The sequence below is a fragment of the Polypterus senegalus genome, chromosome 13, assembly GCF_016835505.1.
Source record: "Polypterus senegalus isolate Bchr_013 chromosome 13, ASM1683550v1, whole genome shotgun sequence".
Lineage (NCBI taxonomy): Eukaryota > Metazoa > Chordata > Cladistia > Polypteriformes > Polypteridae > Polypterus > Polypterus senegalus.
In genome coordinates this window covers 1,434,976-1,454,958 of record NC_053166.1, presented here as the reverse complement: position 1 = coordinate 1,454,958, position 19,983 = coordinate 1,434,976, and the positions used below count along the sequence as shown (strand labels likewise).

The 19,983-nt window shown below is 46.1% G+C and overlaps 3 protein-coding genes across 6 annotated transcripts in view; 1 reads left to right on the top strand and 2 right to left on the bottom strand.

The window, feature by feature from the left end:
• Positions 1 to 6,830, bottom strand: part of prpf4 (PRP4 pre-mRNA processing factor 4 homolog (yeast)) — a 30,885-nt gene extending 24,055 nt beyond the window's left edge. The window contains exons 1-2 of the mRNA XM_039775796.1: positions 6,733 to 6,830; positions 3,141 to 3,326 (exon numbers count right to left, since the gene is read on the bottom strand). Of these exons, the coding sequence (XP_039631730.1) occupies positions 3,141 to 3,303 (163 nt within the window). The 5' untranslated portion in view covers positions 3,304 to 3,326; positions 6,733 to 6,830. The remainder of the gene's footprint in view (positions 1 to 3,140; positions 3,327 to 6,732) is intronic.
• Positions 6,831 to 7,062: 232 nt separating this feature from the next.
• The window catches only part of cdc26 (cell division cycle 26 homolog), a 26,214-nt gene continuing 13,293 nt past the window's right edge, over positions 7,063 to 19,983 (top strand). The window contains exons 1-3 of one of the 2 annotated variants that reach the window (XM_039775800.1): positions 7,074 to 7,222; positions 8,010 to 8,102; positions 13,123 to 13,602. In XM_039775800.1, coding sequence (XP_039631734.1) covers positions 8,022 to 8,102; positions 13,123 to 13,308 — 267 coding nt within the window. In that variant the 5' untranslated portion in view covers positions 7,074 to 7,222; positions 8,010 to 8,021 and the 3' untranslated portion in view covers positions 13,309 to 13,602. Of the gene's footprint in view, positions 7,223 to 8,009; positions 8,103 to 13,122; positions 13,603 to 19,983 lie in introns of those variants that run through there. The other variant, XM_039775802.1, reaches the window with a different exon arrangement.
• slc31a1 (solute carrier family 31 member 1) overlaps positions 18,558 to 19,983 on the bottom strand; it is a 16,978-nt gene continuing 15,552 nt past the window's right edge. For all 3 annotated transcript variants that reach the window (XM_039775797.1, XM_039775799.1, XM_039775798.1), the window contains exon 5: positions 18,558 to 19,583. In XM_039775797.1, the coding sequence (XP_039631731.1) occupies positions 19,382 to 19,583 (202 nt within the window). In that variant the 3' untranslated portion in view covers positions 18,558 to 19,381. The remainder of the gene's footprint in view (positions 19,584 to 19,983) is intronic.

Below are 19,983 nucleotides of genomic sequence, written 5' to 3'. Positions count from 1 at the left end.
TAGCGGATGAGCGAGGTTCTGTTTCATCGGCAGTTTTGTTTTGTCAACCTGCTCGGCTGTGTTGTGTATCAGCAGCTAAGCAAGTTTCTCTTTTCTTGGCAGTTTGACTTTGGCAGCAGAGTCGCGTTCTTTGAGCTTCATGCTGTTGCTTCGCACTTCCGGGCCAGACAGACAGACACATACACACATGGCTAGGGCACGTCTGGCTTCATTTGCCAATCCCTGGGCGGGCGCTACACGCTAACCTCTTTGCGGTTCTGCCACTCCCGTGTGGGAAAGCGGAGGTACAATTTTAAAAGGGTTGTTATTTTCTTGGGAATTGTGACATATGCATAATAGAATGAACTATTTTACATTACACGACTAATTTAACCAGATTAAAAAATAGTAAAACATAATAAACTAAAAGAAAATTATGTTTCATGTTGCATTAGAATTATTCGTTGCATTATACGATTTCGTCCTGTTTGGCTTTGAAATTAACACACACATACTTTTTAAACTTACACTTTTACTGTAAAACTTTTTTACAGTATATCATTTTTTGAATTAACTTTTCGTCGATATCGCATTGAATTTTGATTCCGTGTTTGGACTTTCATCGTGACAACGTGATGCAGAACTTGCCCGTGAGTGAATTTCGTTTCTTTCTCTCTAATAAATAAAACAACTTTTTCGAATGTTTGTTTCTGTAATTTGTTAATTTTCATAGCAAAAGCTAATTTAATGGGAAACTGTAAACGTTTTAATACGAATGGCATAACAAGATCACCTTTGGTGTCTCATATTAGATGGACTCCATTACCTTTCTTGTCACCTCTTCAAATTTGACATGTTGGAATTGTTCGACCAATCTATATCTATCTATATATATCTCTCTCTCTCTCTCTCTCTCTCTCTCGAGAGAGAGATATATATATATAGAGATATATATATATATATATATATAGAGATAGAGAGAGATAGATAAACAGTAGAACCTCGGTTCACGAACGTCTCGGTACACGTACAAATCGGTTTACGACCAAAAAGTTTGCCAGACTTTTGCCTCGGTTCACGACCACACACTCGGTATACGAACAAGCCAGTTTCCTTTTGGGTTTGTACATGTTCAGTCTCTCCCTGTGCATTTCCTGTGGAGCGAACGAGCAAGAGAGAGAGAGAGCGACACACACACACAGGCGCGAGCGAGACACACACACACAGAGGTGCGCGAGAGAGACACACAGGCGCGGAATTGAGAGAGGCACACACAGGCAAGCGAGACAGAGGCACACACATACAGGCGCTCCAGGCTCGCGAAAGAGACACACGCACACACAAAAGAGAGAGTGAGCGAGTGAAAGTGGACGCTTAAGGTAGAAAAGGCTTGTTTTTGTTTTCAGTTCTGTTTCCAGCGATCGGTTCGTAGCGTGCATTGCTGCAATGTTACTTTTTTTGGTGGTTTATTAAATTACAGATTTTTCAAATGTTCATTTTTTTCCCTGTGCTTAAAACTCATTAAAAAAAAGTGCTTTTAGCGAGCGGTTCCTAGCACTATAGTGCAACTATTGCAGTGTTAGTTTTCTCTGTTATTCAATGTTTTTACATATTAGTTTACTATTACGCTGTGCATTCTATGGTATAATTAACTATATTTGAGCTTAAAAACTAAAAAAATATATATTTACATACAGTTCATAAGGTCTGGAACAGATTAAATGTATTTACATACAATCCTATGGGGGAAAATTGCTTCGGTTCATGACCAAATTGAGTTACGACTGAGTTTTGGAATGGATTATGGTCGTGAACCGAGGTTCGTAGGTAGGTAGGTAGATGTAAAAGTCAATGTGTGTTTGTATTTATGTTCCAGTATCAGTTCCGAACGGCTGGAGCAATTTTCATGAAAATTAGTACACATGTTCCTCATTGGTCGACTAAAAATACTGCAGGGTGAAATCAGCCCTAACCCACCCCCCTTCTGGGTACGGTGGGGGGTGATCTTGTGCTCATGTATGCATCTTATCATCCAGTTGATACTCCACCAGAGGGCATAATGGAGGCGACTGCCAGCATTCTTTATGTTTGAGCGCCACCGCTCCCCTGTTGCTTTTGAAATTAAATAAAGTTGTCTGGTTCTGAGCGTCAACTGCATGATAACATACATAAAAGACCGTAAGACAAGCACATTAGTGAGTCTTTATTTTTTGTTAATTTATTTTTAAAGCTGTGGTTTTTTTTTATAATTATGTTTTTCTCAAACAATTAAAAAAAAAACAAAAAAAAAAAAAAACACTTTACTTTTCTCCCAGGCATCACTGGGTATTTCAGCTAGTTTTGGATCCAACTAATCGTGTCCTATTGCACAGCCCATCACTCAGACATAAATTACGTAATAACATTACGATACGTCCTTCTTTCAATTCGGCCGGTGGGAGACCAGACGGTGTTAACGGTTGTAGATATTCTTCGTGATGTTATAAGTTGATGTTTTCATCTTCCTCACCATCACCACCAACTGTTTCAGCAGAGTCTATTGATACGCATTTAACCAACTTGCCGTGCAACCGATCGACGATTTTCACGTTAATTCGTTTGACTTCCTCGTTTCTCTGTGCTAGGATTGCCCGTGTGCTCATTACTTCTATTGGTAACCCATCAGGATGAAATTCTTCAATAGGATTCAGAACAGGATACGTCTTCTTTTATTGGGAACTTAAAAGTGAGGAAAACATAAAACATTTATAAAAGATGAGAGTGCAGGAACTGTGATGACAAAAGCATTCACAGCCATGAGAAGTGAGAGGTGAGACGGCCGTGGGCCGTGAACCGGAAATGGTGGAGAGGAGGGCGGGACTTGATAACATCTCTTGGCAATAGTCTCGTCTCGCCTTCAGATTTTCTTTTATAATAGAGAGATACTCTCAAATTTAGAACACAGTTTCATGTGACAAATGCATATACACCAAGTTTGTGAAGAAATAACGTTTGACTTGAAAAATCCCAAATGTACTCTTTAAATGAAATGGGACACAGGACAGAATCAACTTCAGGCCACCTCACCTTAACAAGTGGACTCCTGGAAGAACGCAACGGTCTAAAGCAGGACGTTACACACACACACACACACGCAAGAAACACACACAAGTCGGACTCACCACTGGAGATGTTGATGTTGCCAGCGTCGATGCCAGCCTTGATACCCTCCCGGGCAGAGGAGCCACCCTCGGCCTTGTTAAGCCGCTCTCTCTCGTGGTCCTCCAGGCTGCCATAGAAAATCCGAGATTTCTTTGCCACTGGAGCTTCTTCCTCGTCAGACATGTTTCGTCTGAGGTTTTGCTCAACTGCAGAAAAGAGAAGAGATCATTTTGAAACTCTCACGTGAAGAAATGATATAATACCACACTGAGAAGAAGAGCAAGTGATGTCAGCAGGCTGGGCACTGCCAGTTAGTGCCACTTATGGTCTGCGCCTCACCGACTGAGCTGATCTTCCCATGAGGCCTCTCTCTGTGTGAGTGTATCAGTCTCCCTGTCTGTGGCTGATGCTTCGTAACCACTCGGGGTGAAGGGAACAATCGCATATTGTGGACAAGGACGAGGCCGCTTGTTGATGGCAGTGACTAGAAATGCCGATGTTAGTGAAAATGCTAATGCTAGCAACGCACCAAATGCACAGAAATAAAATAAAAATGGCAACAACTGGCATTGGACGAGGTGCATAAAAACAGTCGGACGTGTGAGGTCGAGGATGACACTTTCAAACAGGACCTCCTGCTGCTCGGTTTGTAAGGGACGCCCCAGTAATGGAAGGATGGGGGGGAAGGCAGCTTATCAAGGACACTGCTTCACCCAAGACGATAGATGGCAGCTTCCCTGGACTGCAGCGGTGCCCCCGAGTCAGTAATAATAGAGATTTCATTGAATACTTGAAGGAGGGCCGTCTCAACACCATGAGAACACCTAAAGCCAGACTGCTGGCTCTCAATGGCACTCAGCCGTGTTTTAAATCGCTACTACGCTCTTCAGGGGGTCCAGAGTGTGTCCGATAATTGGGCCTGCCCCTTTAATTAGCCTGTTGATTTGGTGGCGATTTTAACTTACGGGACAAGTCAGACTGGGGAGCACACACTGGTACAGCATGTCGGCGCACCCACCACATAACGAAACAACTCAAGAACCTGGTTGGCAACCCCAGGCAGACACGCAGTCCAGTCCTACTCCCCGGATTTGACCATGCCCAAGGTGTTATGTGGGCATCCCCTTTGTCTGGTCCAGCTGCTCGGGTCTTGTGAGCCAGATCACCCTCAGTGTATCGCGCCACATGGCCATAGTGCCGTAACAGACGCTCCCTCACAATGCAGGTAATGTGCCTCATTCAAGCAACCTCAAAGTTCGACACCCCAGCAAGGGCCGTACCCGTCGCCCAGAGCAGTGTCAACCTAGAGTTACTGCAATTTGGTAATTTTAGTTTTCACTTTTAGAGAAATCTGAAATGCAAAATTAATAGGACGTCTGCCAACACGGCCTAATTGCTGGACATTTTCTGACAAACACGACTTTCCGAGGTACTTGTGCCCGCCGTTGGATGATTACACTCATGTCATGTATTGACCCCCTACTTTTGACACCCACTGCACACCCAACCTACCTGGAAAGGGGTCTCTCTTTGAACTGCCTTTCCCGAGGTTTCTTCCATTTTTCCCTACAAGGTTTTTATTGGGAGTTTTTCCTTGTCTTCTCAGAGAGTCAAGGCTGGGGGGCTGTCAAAAGGTAGGGCCTGTTAAAGCTCATTGCGGCACTTCCTGTGTGATTTTGGGCTATACAAAAATAAACTGTATTGTATTGTATTGTATTGTATCGTCTTTGAGCACTGGCCATTGTGAGCTGATAAGCGGTCAGGTGTCCTGCACCATAAATTAAATTTGCTGTCTGCATGTAGTTGGTATTCATGGTTGTCTAGCAGGTCGCACCTCTTTGATGGATTTATTTGTATTCAGGTTTGAGATCAGCACAGTGGATTTGAATCTTTAGCCAAACTAATTCAAACAAATAATACAAAGCGAGGCAGAAATCAGAAGCGAGTCCCTGTTCCTTGCAGCCTGAACGCAGCTTTAATAGCCCGTAGCGACACATCAACAACATTTATTTATTTAGCACATTTTCATACAAAAAGTATCGCAAAGCGCTTTACATAATGAAGAAAAATAAAAGACAAAATAAGACAACATTAGTTAACATAGAAAAGGAGTAAAGTCTGATGGCCAGGGAGGACAGAAAAAAAAAAAAAAACTCCAGACGGCTGGAGAAAAAAATAAAATCTGCAGGGGTTCCAGGCCACGAGACCACCATGTTCCTTCTGGGCGTTCTACCTAACATGGACTCAACGAGGACTTGTTCATTCGTTTTTACCATTGTGACTTTATTGCTCTCCGATTTTGGGCTTCTGTCTCAGATAAAACATCTGATCCCCCCACAATAACCAAAGCCCCCCAACCTCCAGAGCAGCCAAGCTCTGTGCCACTTTAGAGAAGGGCTCATTTTTCTTTTTGTGTGCACACAGGTTTTATAAATGAGGCCCCAGGTCTTTGCCCGGGAATTCCAAGGACAAACTCCAGTCGTGCCCAGATGTTCTTTCCAGCTTGCTCTTGGCACATCTCCCACGCAGATCACTGTCTCAACAGTGGTTAAAGCTACCTGGAGGTCCCAGGGTGAAATTCTGGGCTCCATAGAAGTTCCTTTCAGCACTTGTCATTCTGCTCCTGGGCTGAACTTACTGGGGTGGCCTGGCCTGGACAAGTGGGCTGTTGTGTGAAATCTTCTCCCCTTGTTGATCAACTTCCAGACAGTGGAATCATCAATTTCCAATTGTTGGGAGGTATTTTTAAATCTCTTGACAGCCTCCTAAGGCATCGAGATCCTTCTTTCTGATGGCCCTACAGAGATGTTTCAATCAGACATGGCGATAACACGCACTTCACTGCTGAAGAGCAAACCAAACTAAATGTCCAGAGGTTTAAATAAGACAAGATCCTCTCTCCTGATGTGCTAATCATTTACTCCGGATTCTAATTCAAGGCAGTGATAAATACAGGGGTGCGCTTACTTTTTCTACTTGTTAAATTTGTATTTACGTTTTTTGAAATTATACAACGGCCTACAAAATGTAAATGTAGCCCGATATTGGCTCTTTTATTACTTCACCTTTATCTGTTGATGCTGTTTATATGATGACCAATTGCTGATATGTCCACCGATGTTAAAAAACATTTCAAGGGGTCGACTTACTTCTTCCCACTATGCATAAAAACATCGAACTGGACTCCGGCATGCAGAAATAGTGTGAGTAAAAAATAAAAAGATTCACTTTTTCCTGATCACAACAAGGTACTATTAATGACTGAAACAAATCATTGCACATCACTACTACTGCTGCTGCGCTGGTCTAACTTGCTGCGATTCACTCTAAAGATTGAGAAGTAATGCTCAGAACTTTAAATTTCAACGAAGCTCCTGAACTAATGCATGTATAGAAGCAAGAACCGCTGGCCTATACGAAACAGTTACCTCGGTCGGTCGGTCCATTATTTGAACCCGAGGCCGAGCCGCTTTGAGTCGACCCTCCATGCTGATTTCTCGCGCCTCACTGGTATTAGCGCACGCGCGCTTAACCACCGAAGTGCCTGTTCGAGCACATATTGACGGGGAACGACGAGAACTTCGCTCAGTTTAGTGCAACAAAACCACTCACCTTTTACAAAGCCACGAACTCGACACCTCGGTGAATTCCGGTACTAGTACACAGCTACCAGCGTGAGAAACCCTTTCCGTAACCCTTTACTGTCATTTCCGGAGCACGAACGCCTTGTGGGAAATGTAGTTTTCACCCCAAATAGAATTAATTAAGATCGCTCTTTGTAAAACAAAAAACAGCATTCATGCAGATGATTTCTTTTCTTTATTTAAAACGAAAACGCTACGGAAGAAATGCAATTTAGGCCGAGACTTGTTTTGGCCGATTCCCGCCTCCGAATCTAATTGGTGACGAGTAAGTCTGACGTCACAAAAACGCGTCAACAACCTAAAAGATGATTGGCTTTATTCGGCAACACCGGAAGATTTCGGACGTACGTAAACCGCAAAAAACAACATGGTAGATTTAATTTAAGCGTTCAGTACTGAAGCGGGCACGGTGACTTGATCATCAGATGATTTTCCTCCCGTTGTAGCAACTCTTTTAAGTAAGTAAAATTGCAAACATCGATCTCATTAGGTACATTTTCTGTGCTTTCTTACGGTGTATATATATATTTTTTTACTTTTCCTTGTGGGCAGACAGCACCAGTGTATTTACATTTCCTATGTGACAGTAACTCGGGAGCCTTGGCAGTTAACGAAAAAAGGGTCAAAATCGGCATCGTTGTACAAAGTTTGTCCCGTCACACGAAACCAAAATGTTCTAGCATGGTTTTGGCAGCAGATTTTCATTCCAGTTTGATAATCGGCCGTTAAGTCTTAAATTGAATTTGTTTGGGCAACCAGATACCATGAAGTTGGTCCCAGAAGTTTTTGTGTGATGATTTTATGTTATAAGCAATAATTGATTGGCGGTGAGAAGTTCCGTTTTTAATTTTCCAAAGATGTGGTGGGGCGGCTACTGTATTTTTATCCCTAGTCTGAGACTCCATTCGTGTCTTCTTCGGTTGATTTTTCTTTTTTGGGCCGTTTTAGGATTCGTTCTTTGTAGTGCAGGGCAAAGTCTGGCACTTTGGGCAGCTGGAAGAGCCTTAGAAGAGTCTGCAAAGCAGCAGCTGTGTGAACAACTGGTTTTGGTCTGAAGAGTATTTTTTTTATTTATTTTTTATTGCCTGAACAAAAAAGGGTTAATATTCAAATCCCAAACCTATCTAATTCTTCCCAGGGTCTTTGACGACCACCGCCTTTCCTCAAAGTGTCATTTTTTTTTAATATAAAAATACAAGTACAGAGTAGCTCAAATAATCGCTTCTCGCTCTGATCTGCCGGCAGGACAACACAAGAATGCTGCGCCGCAAGCCCACCCGCCTGGAGCTGAAGCTGGACGACATTGAAGAGTTTGATAGCGTCAAGAAGGAACTGGAGGTGAGGAGGAGTGTGGTGGTCCCGTCCCAGCTGCTCAATGGCCAATTTCATATTATTGGGGATATGGTCTGAATCTGCCTTAAGTGCAGGTGCATCTCAATAAACTGGAATATCACCAAAAAGTGAATTTATTTCAGTAATTCAAAAAGTGAAACTCCTATATTCTATAGATTCATTACACACAGTGATCTATTTCAAGCGTTTAGTCCTTTTCAGTTTGCTGATTATGAAGCTTACAGGTAATGAAAACTCAAAATTCAGTATCTCAGAAAATGAGAATATTCCAGAAGACCAATCAGTCGGTTAGTTATTGTCCAACCCACTACATATAACCAATAAAACAAAATGATTTTTAATACAGAAATGTTGGCCTCCTGAAAAGTCTGTCAGTGTAGGCACTCAGTACTCGGTCGGGGCTCCTTCTGCATGAATGACTGGATCAGTGTGGCGTGGCATGGAGGCGATCAGCCTGTGGCACTGCTCAGGTGTTATGGAAGCTTTGATCGCGGCCTTCAGCTCGTCTGCATTGTTGGCTCTGCTGTCTCTCATCTTCCTCTTCCTCATAGATTCTCTATGGTGGGGTTTAGGTCAGGCGACTTTGCTGGTCAATCAAGCCTAGTGATACCATTGTCCTTAAACTAGGTGTTGGTACTTTTGGCAGTGTGGGCAGGTGCCAAGTCCTGTGAGAAAATGAAATCGGCTTCTCCATAAAGCTTGTCGGCAGAGTGCTCTGAAATGTCCTGGTAGACGTCTGGCTGCACCGGATAAATAAAACACAGTGGAGCAACACCAGCAGGTGACATGGCTCCCCAGATCATCACACTGGACCTCAAGCCGCTTGGCTTCTGTGCCTCTCCACTCTTCTTCCAGACTCTTGATTTGCAAATGAAATGCAAAATTGACTTTCATCTGACAAGAAGACGTTGGACCACCGAGCTGTTAGCAGTCCAGTAAGCCCAAGTAAGACACTTCTAAGGTGGTCTCTGGTTGACACAAGGAATGCTGTGACAGTTGTAGCCCACGTCCCCGATACACACGTTGTGTGTGTGTGTGTGTGTGTGTGTGTGTGTGGTGGGCTCTTGAAGTGCTGACTCCAGCCGTAGTCCACGCCTTGGGAATCCCACCAAATTCTTCACAATCCTCTCAAGGCTGTGCTCACCCCTGTTGCTTGTGCCCCTTTCTCTGCCACTTGACTTTCCATTAATCTGCTTGGGCACAGCACTCTTCAGCAGTGACCTTTAGTGGCTTAGGGGGTCTCAATGGCTGTCGAGTCAGCAGTCTGACTGTGTGGCCCCCTGTAGCAGCCTGAGACCCCATTTCAAGGCTCAGGACCCCTTTGCAGGTGTTTTGGGGTCATTAGCAGAGTGCCGTGGGACACCAGGAGTCTTGAACCTTTTTCACAATATTCTACTTTTCTGAGATGCTGAATTTTGAGTTTTCATTACCTGCAAACCACAATCATCAAAATGAAAAGAAATAAACGATTGAAATATATCACTGTGTGTGTGTAATGAATCTGTAGAATATAGGAGCTTCACTTTTTGAATGAATTACTGAAATAAAATAACTTTTCAGTGATATTCAAATTTATCGAGATGCACCTGTAAAATGCCAGTGTTGTATACAAGTAGGCATTCCCTGCATTATTGCATGTCCGTCAATACGCCACGGATAAAATGTCCTGTTAGATGTGAGTACGTCACCGGGGGTCTGAACGGGGAGGTCTGACGAGTTTCCATGGCCTGGTCGCAATCTTGCATCCAGATAGTGGACAGACGGCTAACAGAAAGTGAGATTACACGTCGCGATACGCACGATTGTTAAATCGTAAAAAACATTGTGAACGTGGAGCGGAGGCGGACAGACAGACAGACAGTACTTTAAACGTTTAACTCAACAATAGCAGAGGCACAAAGTTTAAATGCAATAATAAAAACTACCAGTGCAACCAAAAATAAAATCGGGGAGCGTGAAGAGCCGCCGGCCACATTTAAGGAGCACTGGAACTCTTTTTGGATTCCTCCCCGTGTAAACGACGACAACAACCTTTATTTCTGTCACGCATTTTCATACAAACAATGGAGCTCAAAGTGCTTTACATGATGAAGAAGAGAGAAAAAAGACAAAGTAAGAATTAAAATAAGAGAACAGTAATTAACATAGAATAAGAGTAAGGTGGTCCGATGGCCAGGGAGGACAGAAAAAAAAAACTCCAGACGGCTGGAGAAAAAATAAAACCTGGGCTCACGAGACCACCCGGCCCCCTCTACCTGACATAAATGACCTCAGTCAGTCCTCATGGTATTCAGGGTTCTCATGGAAGGCCTTGATGGTGACAGTCACGTGGACTTCTGCGCTTTAATCCATCGATGGAGGGACATCACGGTGCTCTGATCAGGTGGTGATGGCGCAGGTCACAGAAAACCAGAAAAAGAACAGAAGAGAGACTAGGGGTTAGTAGGGAGTGTGGAGCCACCAGGAATAGTAATGATCATTAATTAAATATACAGAGCATCAGGATTACACTAAGATGAAGTTATGAGAAGGCCATGTTACAGTAATGAGTTCTCAGCAGTTTGTTTAAGAGCTCCACCGTATCAGCCTGGTGAATTCCTACTGGCAGGCTATTCCAGATTTGAGGTTCATAAAAGCAGAAGGACAATCGCCTGCCCGCCTCACCACTTCTTTTAAGTTTTGCTCTTGGAATTCTAAACAGACCATCATTTGAAGATCTAAGGTTAGGACTTGAAATTTAAGATGTCAGACACTCCGATATATAAGATGGAGCAGATTATTGAAGGCTTTGTAAACCATCAGCAGGATTTTAAAGTCAATTCTGAATGACACCGGTAACCAGTGTAGTGACATCAGGACTGGGGTGATGTGCTCGGATTTTCTTTTCCTACTTAAGATTCTAGGAGCTCCATTCTGCACTCGCTGTAACCGATTGATGTTTTTTTTGGGTGGTCCTGAGAGGAGTGCGTTACGGTAATCTAGTCGACTGAAAACAAAAGCCTGAACTCATTTCTCAGCGTCTTTCAATGTTCTAAGAGGTCTAACTTTGTGAAGTGACAAAATGCTGTCCTAGTGATCTGATTAATATGCGATTTAAAATTCAGGTCACAGTCAACAGTTACCCCCAAATTCTTTACCTCCGTCTTGACATAAGGGTTTTGGGAATGCACTAAATTATTGTCATTTTGGACAAAAGTCTTTACAGATCGTCTTTGGGTCACAATCTCCCCTAATATGTTAACTGCAGTATTTAATGAACCCATTGATGTTTAAAGTGTGCAGGGAGAACTAGATTGTAATGGCCGATAGCCAACCCCCCCAGTGGCACACAGGCTGATCTCGCTTAACTGGGAGAATCCCCCCCCCCCCCCATCTGTAATGCAGTGGGTAAGAGACATTCCGTATTATCTCAAATTAGAAAAAAAATCATTCTCATTAAGAGGAAGTGTCCAAAACTATTTGAGAATCTGTCAAGAATAAACAGCCCACCTTAATAAAAAGGTAAGTGTGAGTTGCTATGACTCTGCCATTCCAAAAGATGGCGCATCACAACCATTTTTAGTATTAAAATGCACTGCACTTGTCATTCCAACAGATGGTGCATCACAAACCATTACTGCTTTTATGAATCCCATACCCAGTAGCACATAACCGAGACATCTGCATTGCATGGTGCCCTGCAGATGTGAACACCGAGGTCTACGTTGCCTAAGCCGGGTAGCACAGCTAGCCAATAGAACGGGAGAGTCCATACTATTTAAAATGTCAGTCAGTCATCGCCCAACCCGCTATATCCTAACACAGGGTCACGGGGGGTCTGCTGCAGCCGATCCCAGCCACACACACACACACTCGCCAAACACACACTAGGGACAATTTTAGGATCGCCAATGCACCTAACCTGCATGTCTTTGGACTGTGGGAGGAAACTGGAGACACGGGGAGAACATGCAAACTCCACGCAGGGAGGACCCGAGAAGCGAACCCACAGGTCTCCTAACCGCGAGGCAGCAGCGCCACCCACTGTGCCGCCCCCATTTAAAATGTATTATTATTAAAGTTTATCCACTTTGTGGTGAAAGGCACATAAGGCATCGACGATTTGCCTCCATCCTGTCCCATCTTGAGCTACGTGTTCTGCTTCACCCCATTGCTAGGCTCACCTCCTTCAGCTCATTTATCACAGTCCACCACCACAGTGTTTGCACTTCCCTGGTGGTCTCCCATCTCCGAGCAATTTTAAAAATCGGGATTTGTTGCTTTCTGCTCGTGTCTTTCTCTCTTTTGCTTCAACTAAAATGAATTCAAAAGAAGTTAATTAGCTGCGAAAACAGCTCACTGATTAAGAGAAGGGTTAGAATGAAAACCAGCAGCCTCTGTGGCTCTCCAGGACCGCCGTTGGGGACCCCTGCTCTAGAGTGATTGAAGTAATAAGGTACTGTAAATATTTAGAGCGAGGAAGTGCCACGTGATCTGAAATGCGAGGTTTATCCGGCTGAGGATGACGAGGTCTGTCCAGTAACAGTGCGTCGTTAAGGTAAGACATTCAATGGCCTGCAGCCAAAGATGTGACGTCTTTGTATGTTTGATGGAGTTGGGGACCCCTGGTCCAGAGGAACCTTCAAATAGCGTAACTCTGCAATGAAGGGTGAATTCTTCTGGTCCATGGCTACCGTAATGAACTCTTTTATGATCAGAAAGATGAGCGTCAGAGCAGTAAATAGTCACTGAAATGTTAGCCCACTGACACTCGCGTCGGGGTCCTGCTTTATACCCCCTTGCTTGGCCACCTGCTCCATGTTTGTGTGACGCTTTTCCCTTCACAAGTTTCCATCTGTTTTCACCCCCCGTGCCCCTTCGGCCTCTCGTGTCACCTCTCAGTCCCCTTCGCTCTTTGCCCCTCACTTGCTCTCCTTCGGTCCGTTCTTTGCACCACGGAGACCCGCACCGTCCACGGCCGTGCTCTTTATCTTGACGACGTTTTCTCTCCTGTGTCCATTTTCAGAGTCGGAAGAAGCAGCGAGAAGACGTGGACGTCGTTGGGGTGGCCAGCACTGCCGACGTTGGGGGTCCCAGTTCTGCCAGTGGGGATGCCAAGCTGAGGAGTCAGATCATAAACGAACGCATCGGCTACGATCCGGAGCCCAAGTCCAACAACCTTCACTCTCTCTTTGGCAATCTGCAGTTTTAGGGGATTCCCAGACTTTTGGGGGGGTCGGGTCTCCATCTTGAATGCCATCCTTTGTTGTTTCCTGGTTTGAAAATGGCATTTTTAGGTCGAGAGGGAGAGCAGGAGCGGGGTGCCCGCTAGTGAGCGCAGGATGGCATGGGACTGCAGTGATGCCACCAGAGTGCCGCTCTCGGGAATCGTGAGTGTGGAGCTACTGCTGCGTTGTAAGAAGCTTTGCTTTGTTGTCATTGTGGGTAGCATGGTAGGTTACTGTTAACAATAAAACGTAATTGTAATTCAAATCATGATTTAAAAGCCGCAGTCTGCATTGAGTTTTGCCTTCCGTTTCGCCCGTAGGTGTCGGGGTGCAGCACTTGCTGCTGTCTGCTTACCGACCCCCAGACTTCGCCTCCTTTTCTGATTTGGCGTCTGTTTGCATTTCCTTAGATGCACACGTGTGCCCGCCGTCTGAAGCATTTCAGGCTTGTGGGGCACTGGAGCCCACCCTTCCAGCACGGGTGTCAAGGCAGGAGTCCGACCTGAGCAGGATATGGAGGGGCCTTCAGAAACTAGAAGCATGGCGGCCATTTTAAATGAAAAGTATTAAAACAATGCAAAGCGGGCACAACAGAATGGTGATTTACAGTATGGGCGAGTCTCAGCCAATTTGTGGGTCTACAGTTACAGTGGGATGCAAAAGTTTGGGCGACCTTGTTAATAGTCATTATTTTCCTGTATAAATCGTTGGTTGTTACGATAAAAAATGTCAGTTAAATCTATCATATAGGAGACACACACCGTGAGATTTGAGAAGTGAAATGAAGTTTATTGGATTTACAGAAAGTGTGCAATAATTGTTCAAACAAAATCAGGCAGGTGCATAAATTTGGGCACCACAAAAAGAAATGAAATCAATATTTAGTAGATCCACCTTTTGCAGAAATTCCAGCCTCTAAACGCTTCCTGTAGGTTCCAATGAGAGTCTGGATTGTGGTTGAAGGTATTTTGGACCATTCCTCTTAACAAAACATCTCGAGTTCATTCAGGTTTGATGGCTTCCGAGCATGGACAGCTCTCTTTAACTCACACCACAGATTTTCAATTCTATTCAGGTCTGGGGACTGAGATGGCCATTCCAGAACGTTGTACTTGTTCCTCTGCATGAATGCCTTAGTGGATTTTGAGCAGTGTTTCGGGTCGTTGTCTTGTTGAAAGATCCAGCCCCGGCGCAGCTTCAGCTTTGTCACTGATTCCTGGACATTGGTCTCCAGAATCTGCTGATACTGAGTGGAATCCATGCGTCCCTCAACTTTGACAAGATTCCCAGTCCCTGCACTGGCCACACAGCCCACAGCATGATGGAACCACCACCATATTTTACTGTAGGTAGCAGGTGTTTTTTGGAATGCTGTGTTCTTTTTCCTCCATGCATAACGCCCCTTGTTATGCCCAAATAACTCCATTTTAGTTTCATCAGTCCACAGCACCTTATTCCAAAATGAAGCTGGCTTGTCCAAATGTGCTTGAGCAGACCTCAAGCGGCTCTGTTTGTGCTTCCTCTTCATCACTCTCGCATACAGCATCTCCTTGTGTAAAGTGCGAATGGTTGAGCGATGCACAGTGACTCCATCTGCTGCAAGATGATGTTGTAGGTCTTTGGTGCTGGTCTGTGGGTTGACTCTGACTGTTCTCACCATTCGTCACTTCTGTCTATCCGAAATCTTTCTTGGTCTCCCACTTCGAGTCTTAACTTGAACTGAGCCTGTGGTCTTCCATTTCCTCAATATGTTCCTAACTGTGGAAACAGACAGCTTCAATCTCTGGGACAGCTTTCTGTATCCTTCCCCTAAACCATGATGGTGAACAATCTTTGTCTTCAGGTCATTTGAGAGTTGTTTTGTGACCCCCATGTTGCTACTCTTCAGAGAAACTTACAATGGACCCCCTTAAATACTCGGATTCACCTGTGTATGTAGGTCAGGGGTCACTGAGCTTACCAAGCCAATTGGAATTCCAATAATTAGTTCTAAAAGTTTGGGAATCAATAAAATGACAACGGTGCCCAAATTTATGCACCTGCCTGATTTTGTTTGAACAATTATTGCACACTTTCTGTAAATCCAATAAACTTCATTTCACTTCTCAAATCTCACTGTGTGTGTCTCCTATATGATAGATTTAACTGACAACAACCAACGATTTATAAAGGAAAATAATGACGATTAACAAGGTTGCCCAAACTTTTGCATCCCACTGTACTGCACATTGTGTGCTGGGGTAGTCGTAGCCTTACAGCAGCTTGGTGGTCTGCTCCTGGCTTTGGGGGCCGAGTCTGCTGCTCTTTGACTGGCCACAGATTCTTAACAGGCGGAGCCCCCTTGTAATGAGACTCATGGCGTCATAAAAAATATTTTGTTATAATGAATGTGGGGATACATAACCATTGTGACCAGGGGTCGGCATCTATTATTGGGGTCTTTAACGGCGGCAGCACAAGCCCTGCTGTGTCTGGTCAGGCCTACCACGTGATGTGCTCGCTGCTCTTCCTCGGACTCTTCCTCCCGATTTCTCTTCTCCAGACGCCACCGCGGTGATTCGGATCTGCCGGTGTTCTCCTAATCTGAAGCAGGACGCTGGCGCGTGTCGCAGCACCCGTTCTGAGTGAAGTCTTGAGACTGGACCCCTCCTTCTCTATACGGTAATGAAGTGCCTGCATTGTCCTTACAAAACCTGGAGGTCCCTTCCAGTCTCTCGGGCGGCGCTCTGACCCCATGCTTGACAAGTCTATCGATAACGGCAAAAAATGAGACGGTAGAACTAAAGAATGAAAATGCGATAAAGGTCATGTTTGGGGGAACTGGCACTGGCACAGCACATTGGCACACCCACCACATGACAAAACAGCTTGAGGTCCCAGTTGGCAACCCCGTGGTCCAGTACCACCGCCAGGTGTAACGTGGGGGTCGCCTTGGCTTGGTCCAGCCACTCGGGCCCCCTCAGGTAATCGCGCCACACGGCCGTAACTGACGCCCCCTCACCATGCAGGTCACGTGCCTCATTCAGGACTCCATGAGTAACACAAAGTCAAACCAGCGAGACTCTCTGAAGACCCACACGAAGGAGTCCAGGCTTCATCAATCTCAGGTCACTGGATAGCGTCCATGTCTCACAAACGAGACTCTAAAGACTTGGACCTTCGTCATTTTGTGATCCTCTCCCAATCCATCTACTGACTTCATAGGAAGAGTCACCAGAGTCACATGAATGTCACTACCAAGGTGAGTAACCCTCTCGACAAGGTCGACACGCAGACAGACACACTACTGCTGGACGTGCCCATGAGGTCATTAAAGGCCTGGATGTTGGTGTTTATCAGGACACTCGGACCCCTCACTCAGTCTCTCGAGACCACTGATCAGAGCTTCGTCAGCAACGTGGAGATCAGCGAATTTCATTTCACCAACCTGCCGTACTTCCCTCCAAACCCGTTTAGACCGGACCAAACCAGTTTGCCAAAGCAGACAGGATGCAGCAGGTTTGAACTTGAAAATCCAGAAACCGACGGGGAGCTCCCAGGCCAGTCTAAACTCGTTTGGGCTGCAGTCGCCCTTTATTGGGCCAAACCGGCTTGGCCCGGTCTAAACGAGTCGATATAAAGCATACAGCAGGTCACCTGCCTCGGCGTGCACTCCGAGGGGCTCCAGCCCCGTCACTTTTTCTTATGTGGTGGGTTTGTCCCAAAATCATCAAGCGACAGTTCACACCCCAGAATTAGAGAGCAAATTTATTAAAACGTAAAAATCTGAAGCACCTCCCCATCCTATTGATGGTCATCGAGATGTTCAGAGTGGTCCACTCCATCGACTGGACTGATCAGGACAGGCCCCCGTAGAAGGTCCAAGGAATCGCCAGCAGAGTTCAGAGACAGGGAGGAGGGTCCCAAGAGCACAGTGGTCTTCAAAGATCTCAAATGGAAGACGTTTGGAACAACCACAAGTCTGATCAGAACTGAAGACGGGCCTTGGTAAGAGAGGTGACCAAAAACCCATCCGTCACTTTGGCTGGACCCCCGAGAGCACGAGAGAAACTTCCAGGAGGACCACCACCATTGTAGCCACACCCCACCAGCTTGAGCTTTACAGCCGAGTGGTCAGGCAACACACCTGGAGTTTGTGAAGAGGCACCTAAAGAACTCTCAGACCCCCAAGAAACAAGATTCCGTGTCACAGCTGGGCATTAAAAAGGATGGCGCTCGGTGGTGGCAGCATCAGGCACTAGGAGAGGCTCAGTTCAGAGACCCCCCATACTGAAAGCCTCTTAACGCTCTGAACCTCCGGATCACAAAGCAAAAGACAAGACAGCCGTGGCTTGGGGACAACTCTGTGGATGTCCTCGAGTGGCTCTGGCAGACCCCCCGGAGAGACCCCGACAGCAGCCATCCACCTGACCGAAGCTGAGGAGGACCTGCAGAAAAACCTCGAGAAGCCCCCCACACCCAGGTGCCGAGTGAAGGGTCCGAAGGCTTGTGTATTGGGGGGATAGTTCAGTTTAACACACTTGCACAAATTTACTAAGATCCTGTTTTGGTGTCGCCATTTGGAGGTGCGGAGTGCAGGGTGGGCATGAACAGGCGAAAATTAAATCCCGAAAAGTCCTTGAAATTCTCATTAAAAAAAAAGTGCTCCTCAAAAGTCACGGAAAATCCGAAAAGGAAATTCCAATAATTACACATCATGAGCTAAAACCTCAGACACCGCGCGACAGAACAGCCACATGTCGCACGACCATCACGCTGTCTGCGGACCCCACCCGTTGACATCGCCTTGCATCAAACTGGATCTTTTTTTTCAGGAACTCGGGGACATTTGCTGCATTCCCACAGCAGGAACTCGGGCCTTTTTTTTTTAGCTCCGCCTCCTCCTCCAGGAACGGTTGTGGGTGGGGCTCAGGCCACAAACAGCTGATTGGCTGACCACAAGCACTCTGGCGGCTCCATAATTCAACACCTTGCTGTTTGCTGCGTCACTGCAGTGCGCCGATGAGCTACACGGCGGTCAGACATGAAAGCAAGCTGTCAACTGTACAGGGACATTGTGACGATGACGACCACCATCTAGGTACTCCTGAAAGTAAGTCGCAGGAACCAAAACCCAAGTTTGATACTTAGAGTCACCCAAACACAGCAGGGGGTCATCGGCACCCCCAGGCCAACACTGGCCACCCCTCCAACCCCTGATTTGCCCAGTCGAAATAAAAGCTCGTGACACAGGTGGAGGTTTGCAGCACGTCATTGTATTTGTCACTAGTGTCAGGAGTCTGGTGCCCGTCTATAATCCTGCTACTCGAATGCCCCCTCATTTCCCTACCCCCTTTGGAATGGGTGGGGGTGGGAAAAGGGGGGGTTAGGGGTGTTGGGTTTCCAGAATTCCCTGCCAACTGCACTTCAGCCGCGTCCTTGAAATCCCAGCTCAAAGGACGGGACGTGCCAGCAGTCCAGCGAGGCAACCCCAAGGACTTGAAATTCAATCAACTTCAACCTAAAAAGTTAGAGATAAATAAACGTGGACCTGATTCTTAACGTATTAATAATTAAAATACATTAAAAACAATAAAAAAAAAAGAAAAAGAATAAACTGATCCTTCACTAGCACGCCACGGGGCCAATGGTGGAGAAGCCCACGCCAGCCCGAAGCGGCCATCACAGCAGCTACGATGAGGCACAGATTGGCCTGAGGTCAGTGAACTAAGGCGCTCGCCGTTGGCACACTGCTGCGCATCTTGGAATCTTGGGTGGGCTTTTGGTGGGACGCCTGACACGATCTCAGACGTGGAAACGTTCCTGGTAACGGGGTGCCAACCTGGTGCCCAGGCCTTGTCAAGCGAGAACTACCAGGGGTTGGAGATGGGCTGTTGGGGAGCTTACCGGCCAGCTGCCATTAAGTGCCAGTCAGCCCAGTGACGTGTCATATTGGGACCGGCCACAGCGTCCCTAACAGAAGGGGGCGGGGTGGGGGGGTATCCAAGATGGGCGATTCTCCAGCAGTCTTGGAAAAGATTGGCGGCAGTGCCCTCGGTCAGTCTGCTTTGCTTCGGGTCAGTGGCAGTGCTCAGTGATGTCCACCACCACGGCCTTCTTCCAGCTGAAGAGGAAGTAGCCGGTCCCGGCGCCCAGAGCCACGGCCATGCACAGGTAGCCATTGTAGGTCATGAAGACGAGCATCAAGAAGTAGCTGACCACCACCTGGATGATGTGGAGCAGCGTCTGGAGTAAATGAGGGAAGCTGATCATCTGCTGCCTGCAAGACAGGGGTGGGGGGGAGAGAGAGAGGCAAGGTGAGACGGTGAAGAGGACCACCGAGTGAGCAACAACACCCACCTGTGGGGTCCAAGCGGCAAACACACACACCCACTCCCACCCAGAGTGACACCCAAGGCCTCTCCTTGTTTGAATGAGGTAGCCTCAATATCAGCTCAGAAATCAACACCACCCAAATCCTGTACACTTTTATCGTGGGTGGGCCTCTAGGGGGTCCATGCCTGTCCACCAGTACCTTACTGTATTACAAATAAGTAAATCTAAGCCATCTGACAGTTCCACTATGTTGAGGGGATCAGGGTTATTTAAGGTTTGTGATGCGCCATCTGTTGGAATGCACACAGTAATAAAATGGATTGCATTTTCAATTCCAACAGATG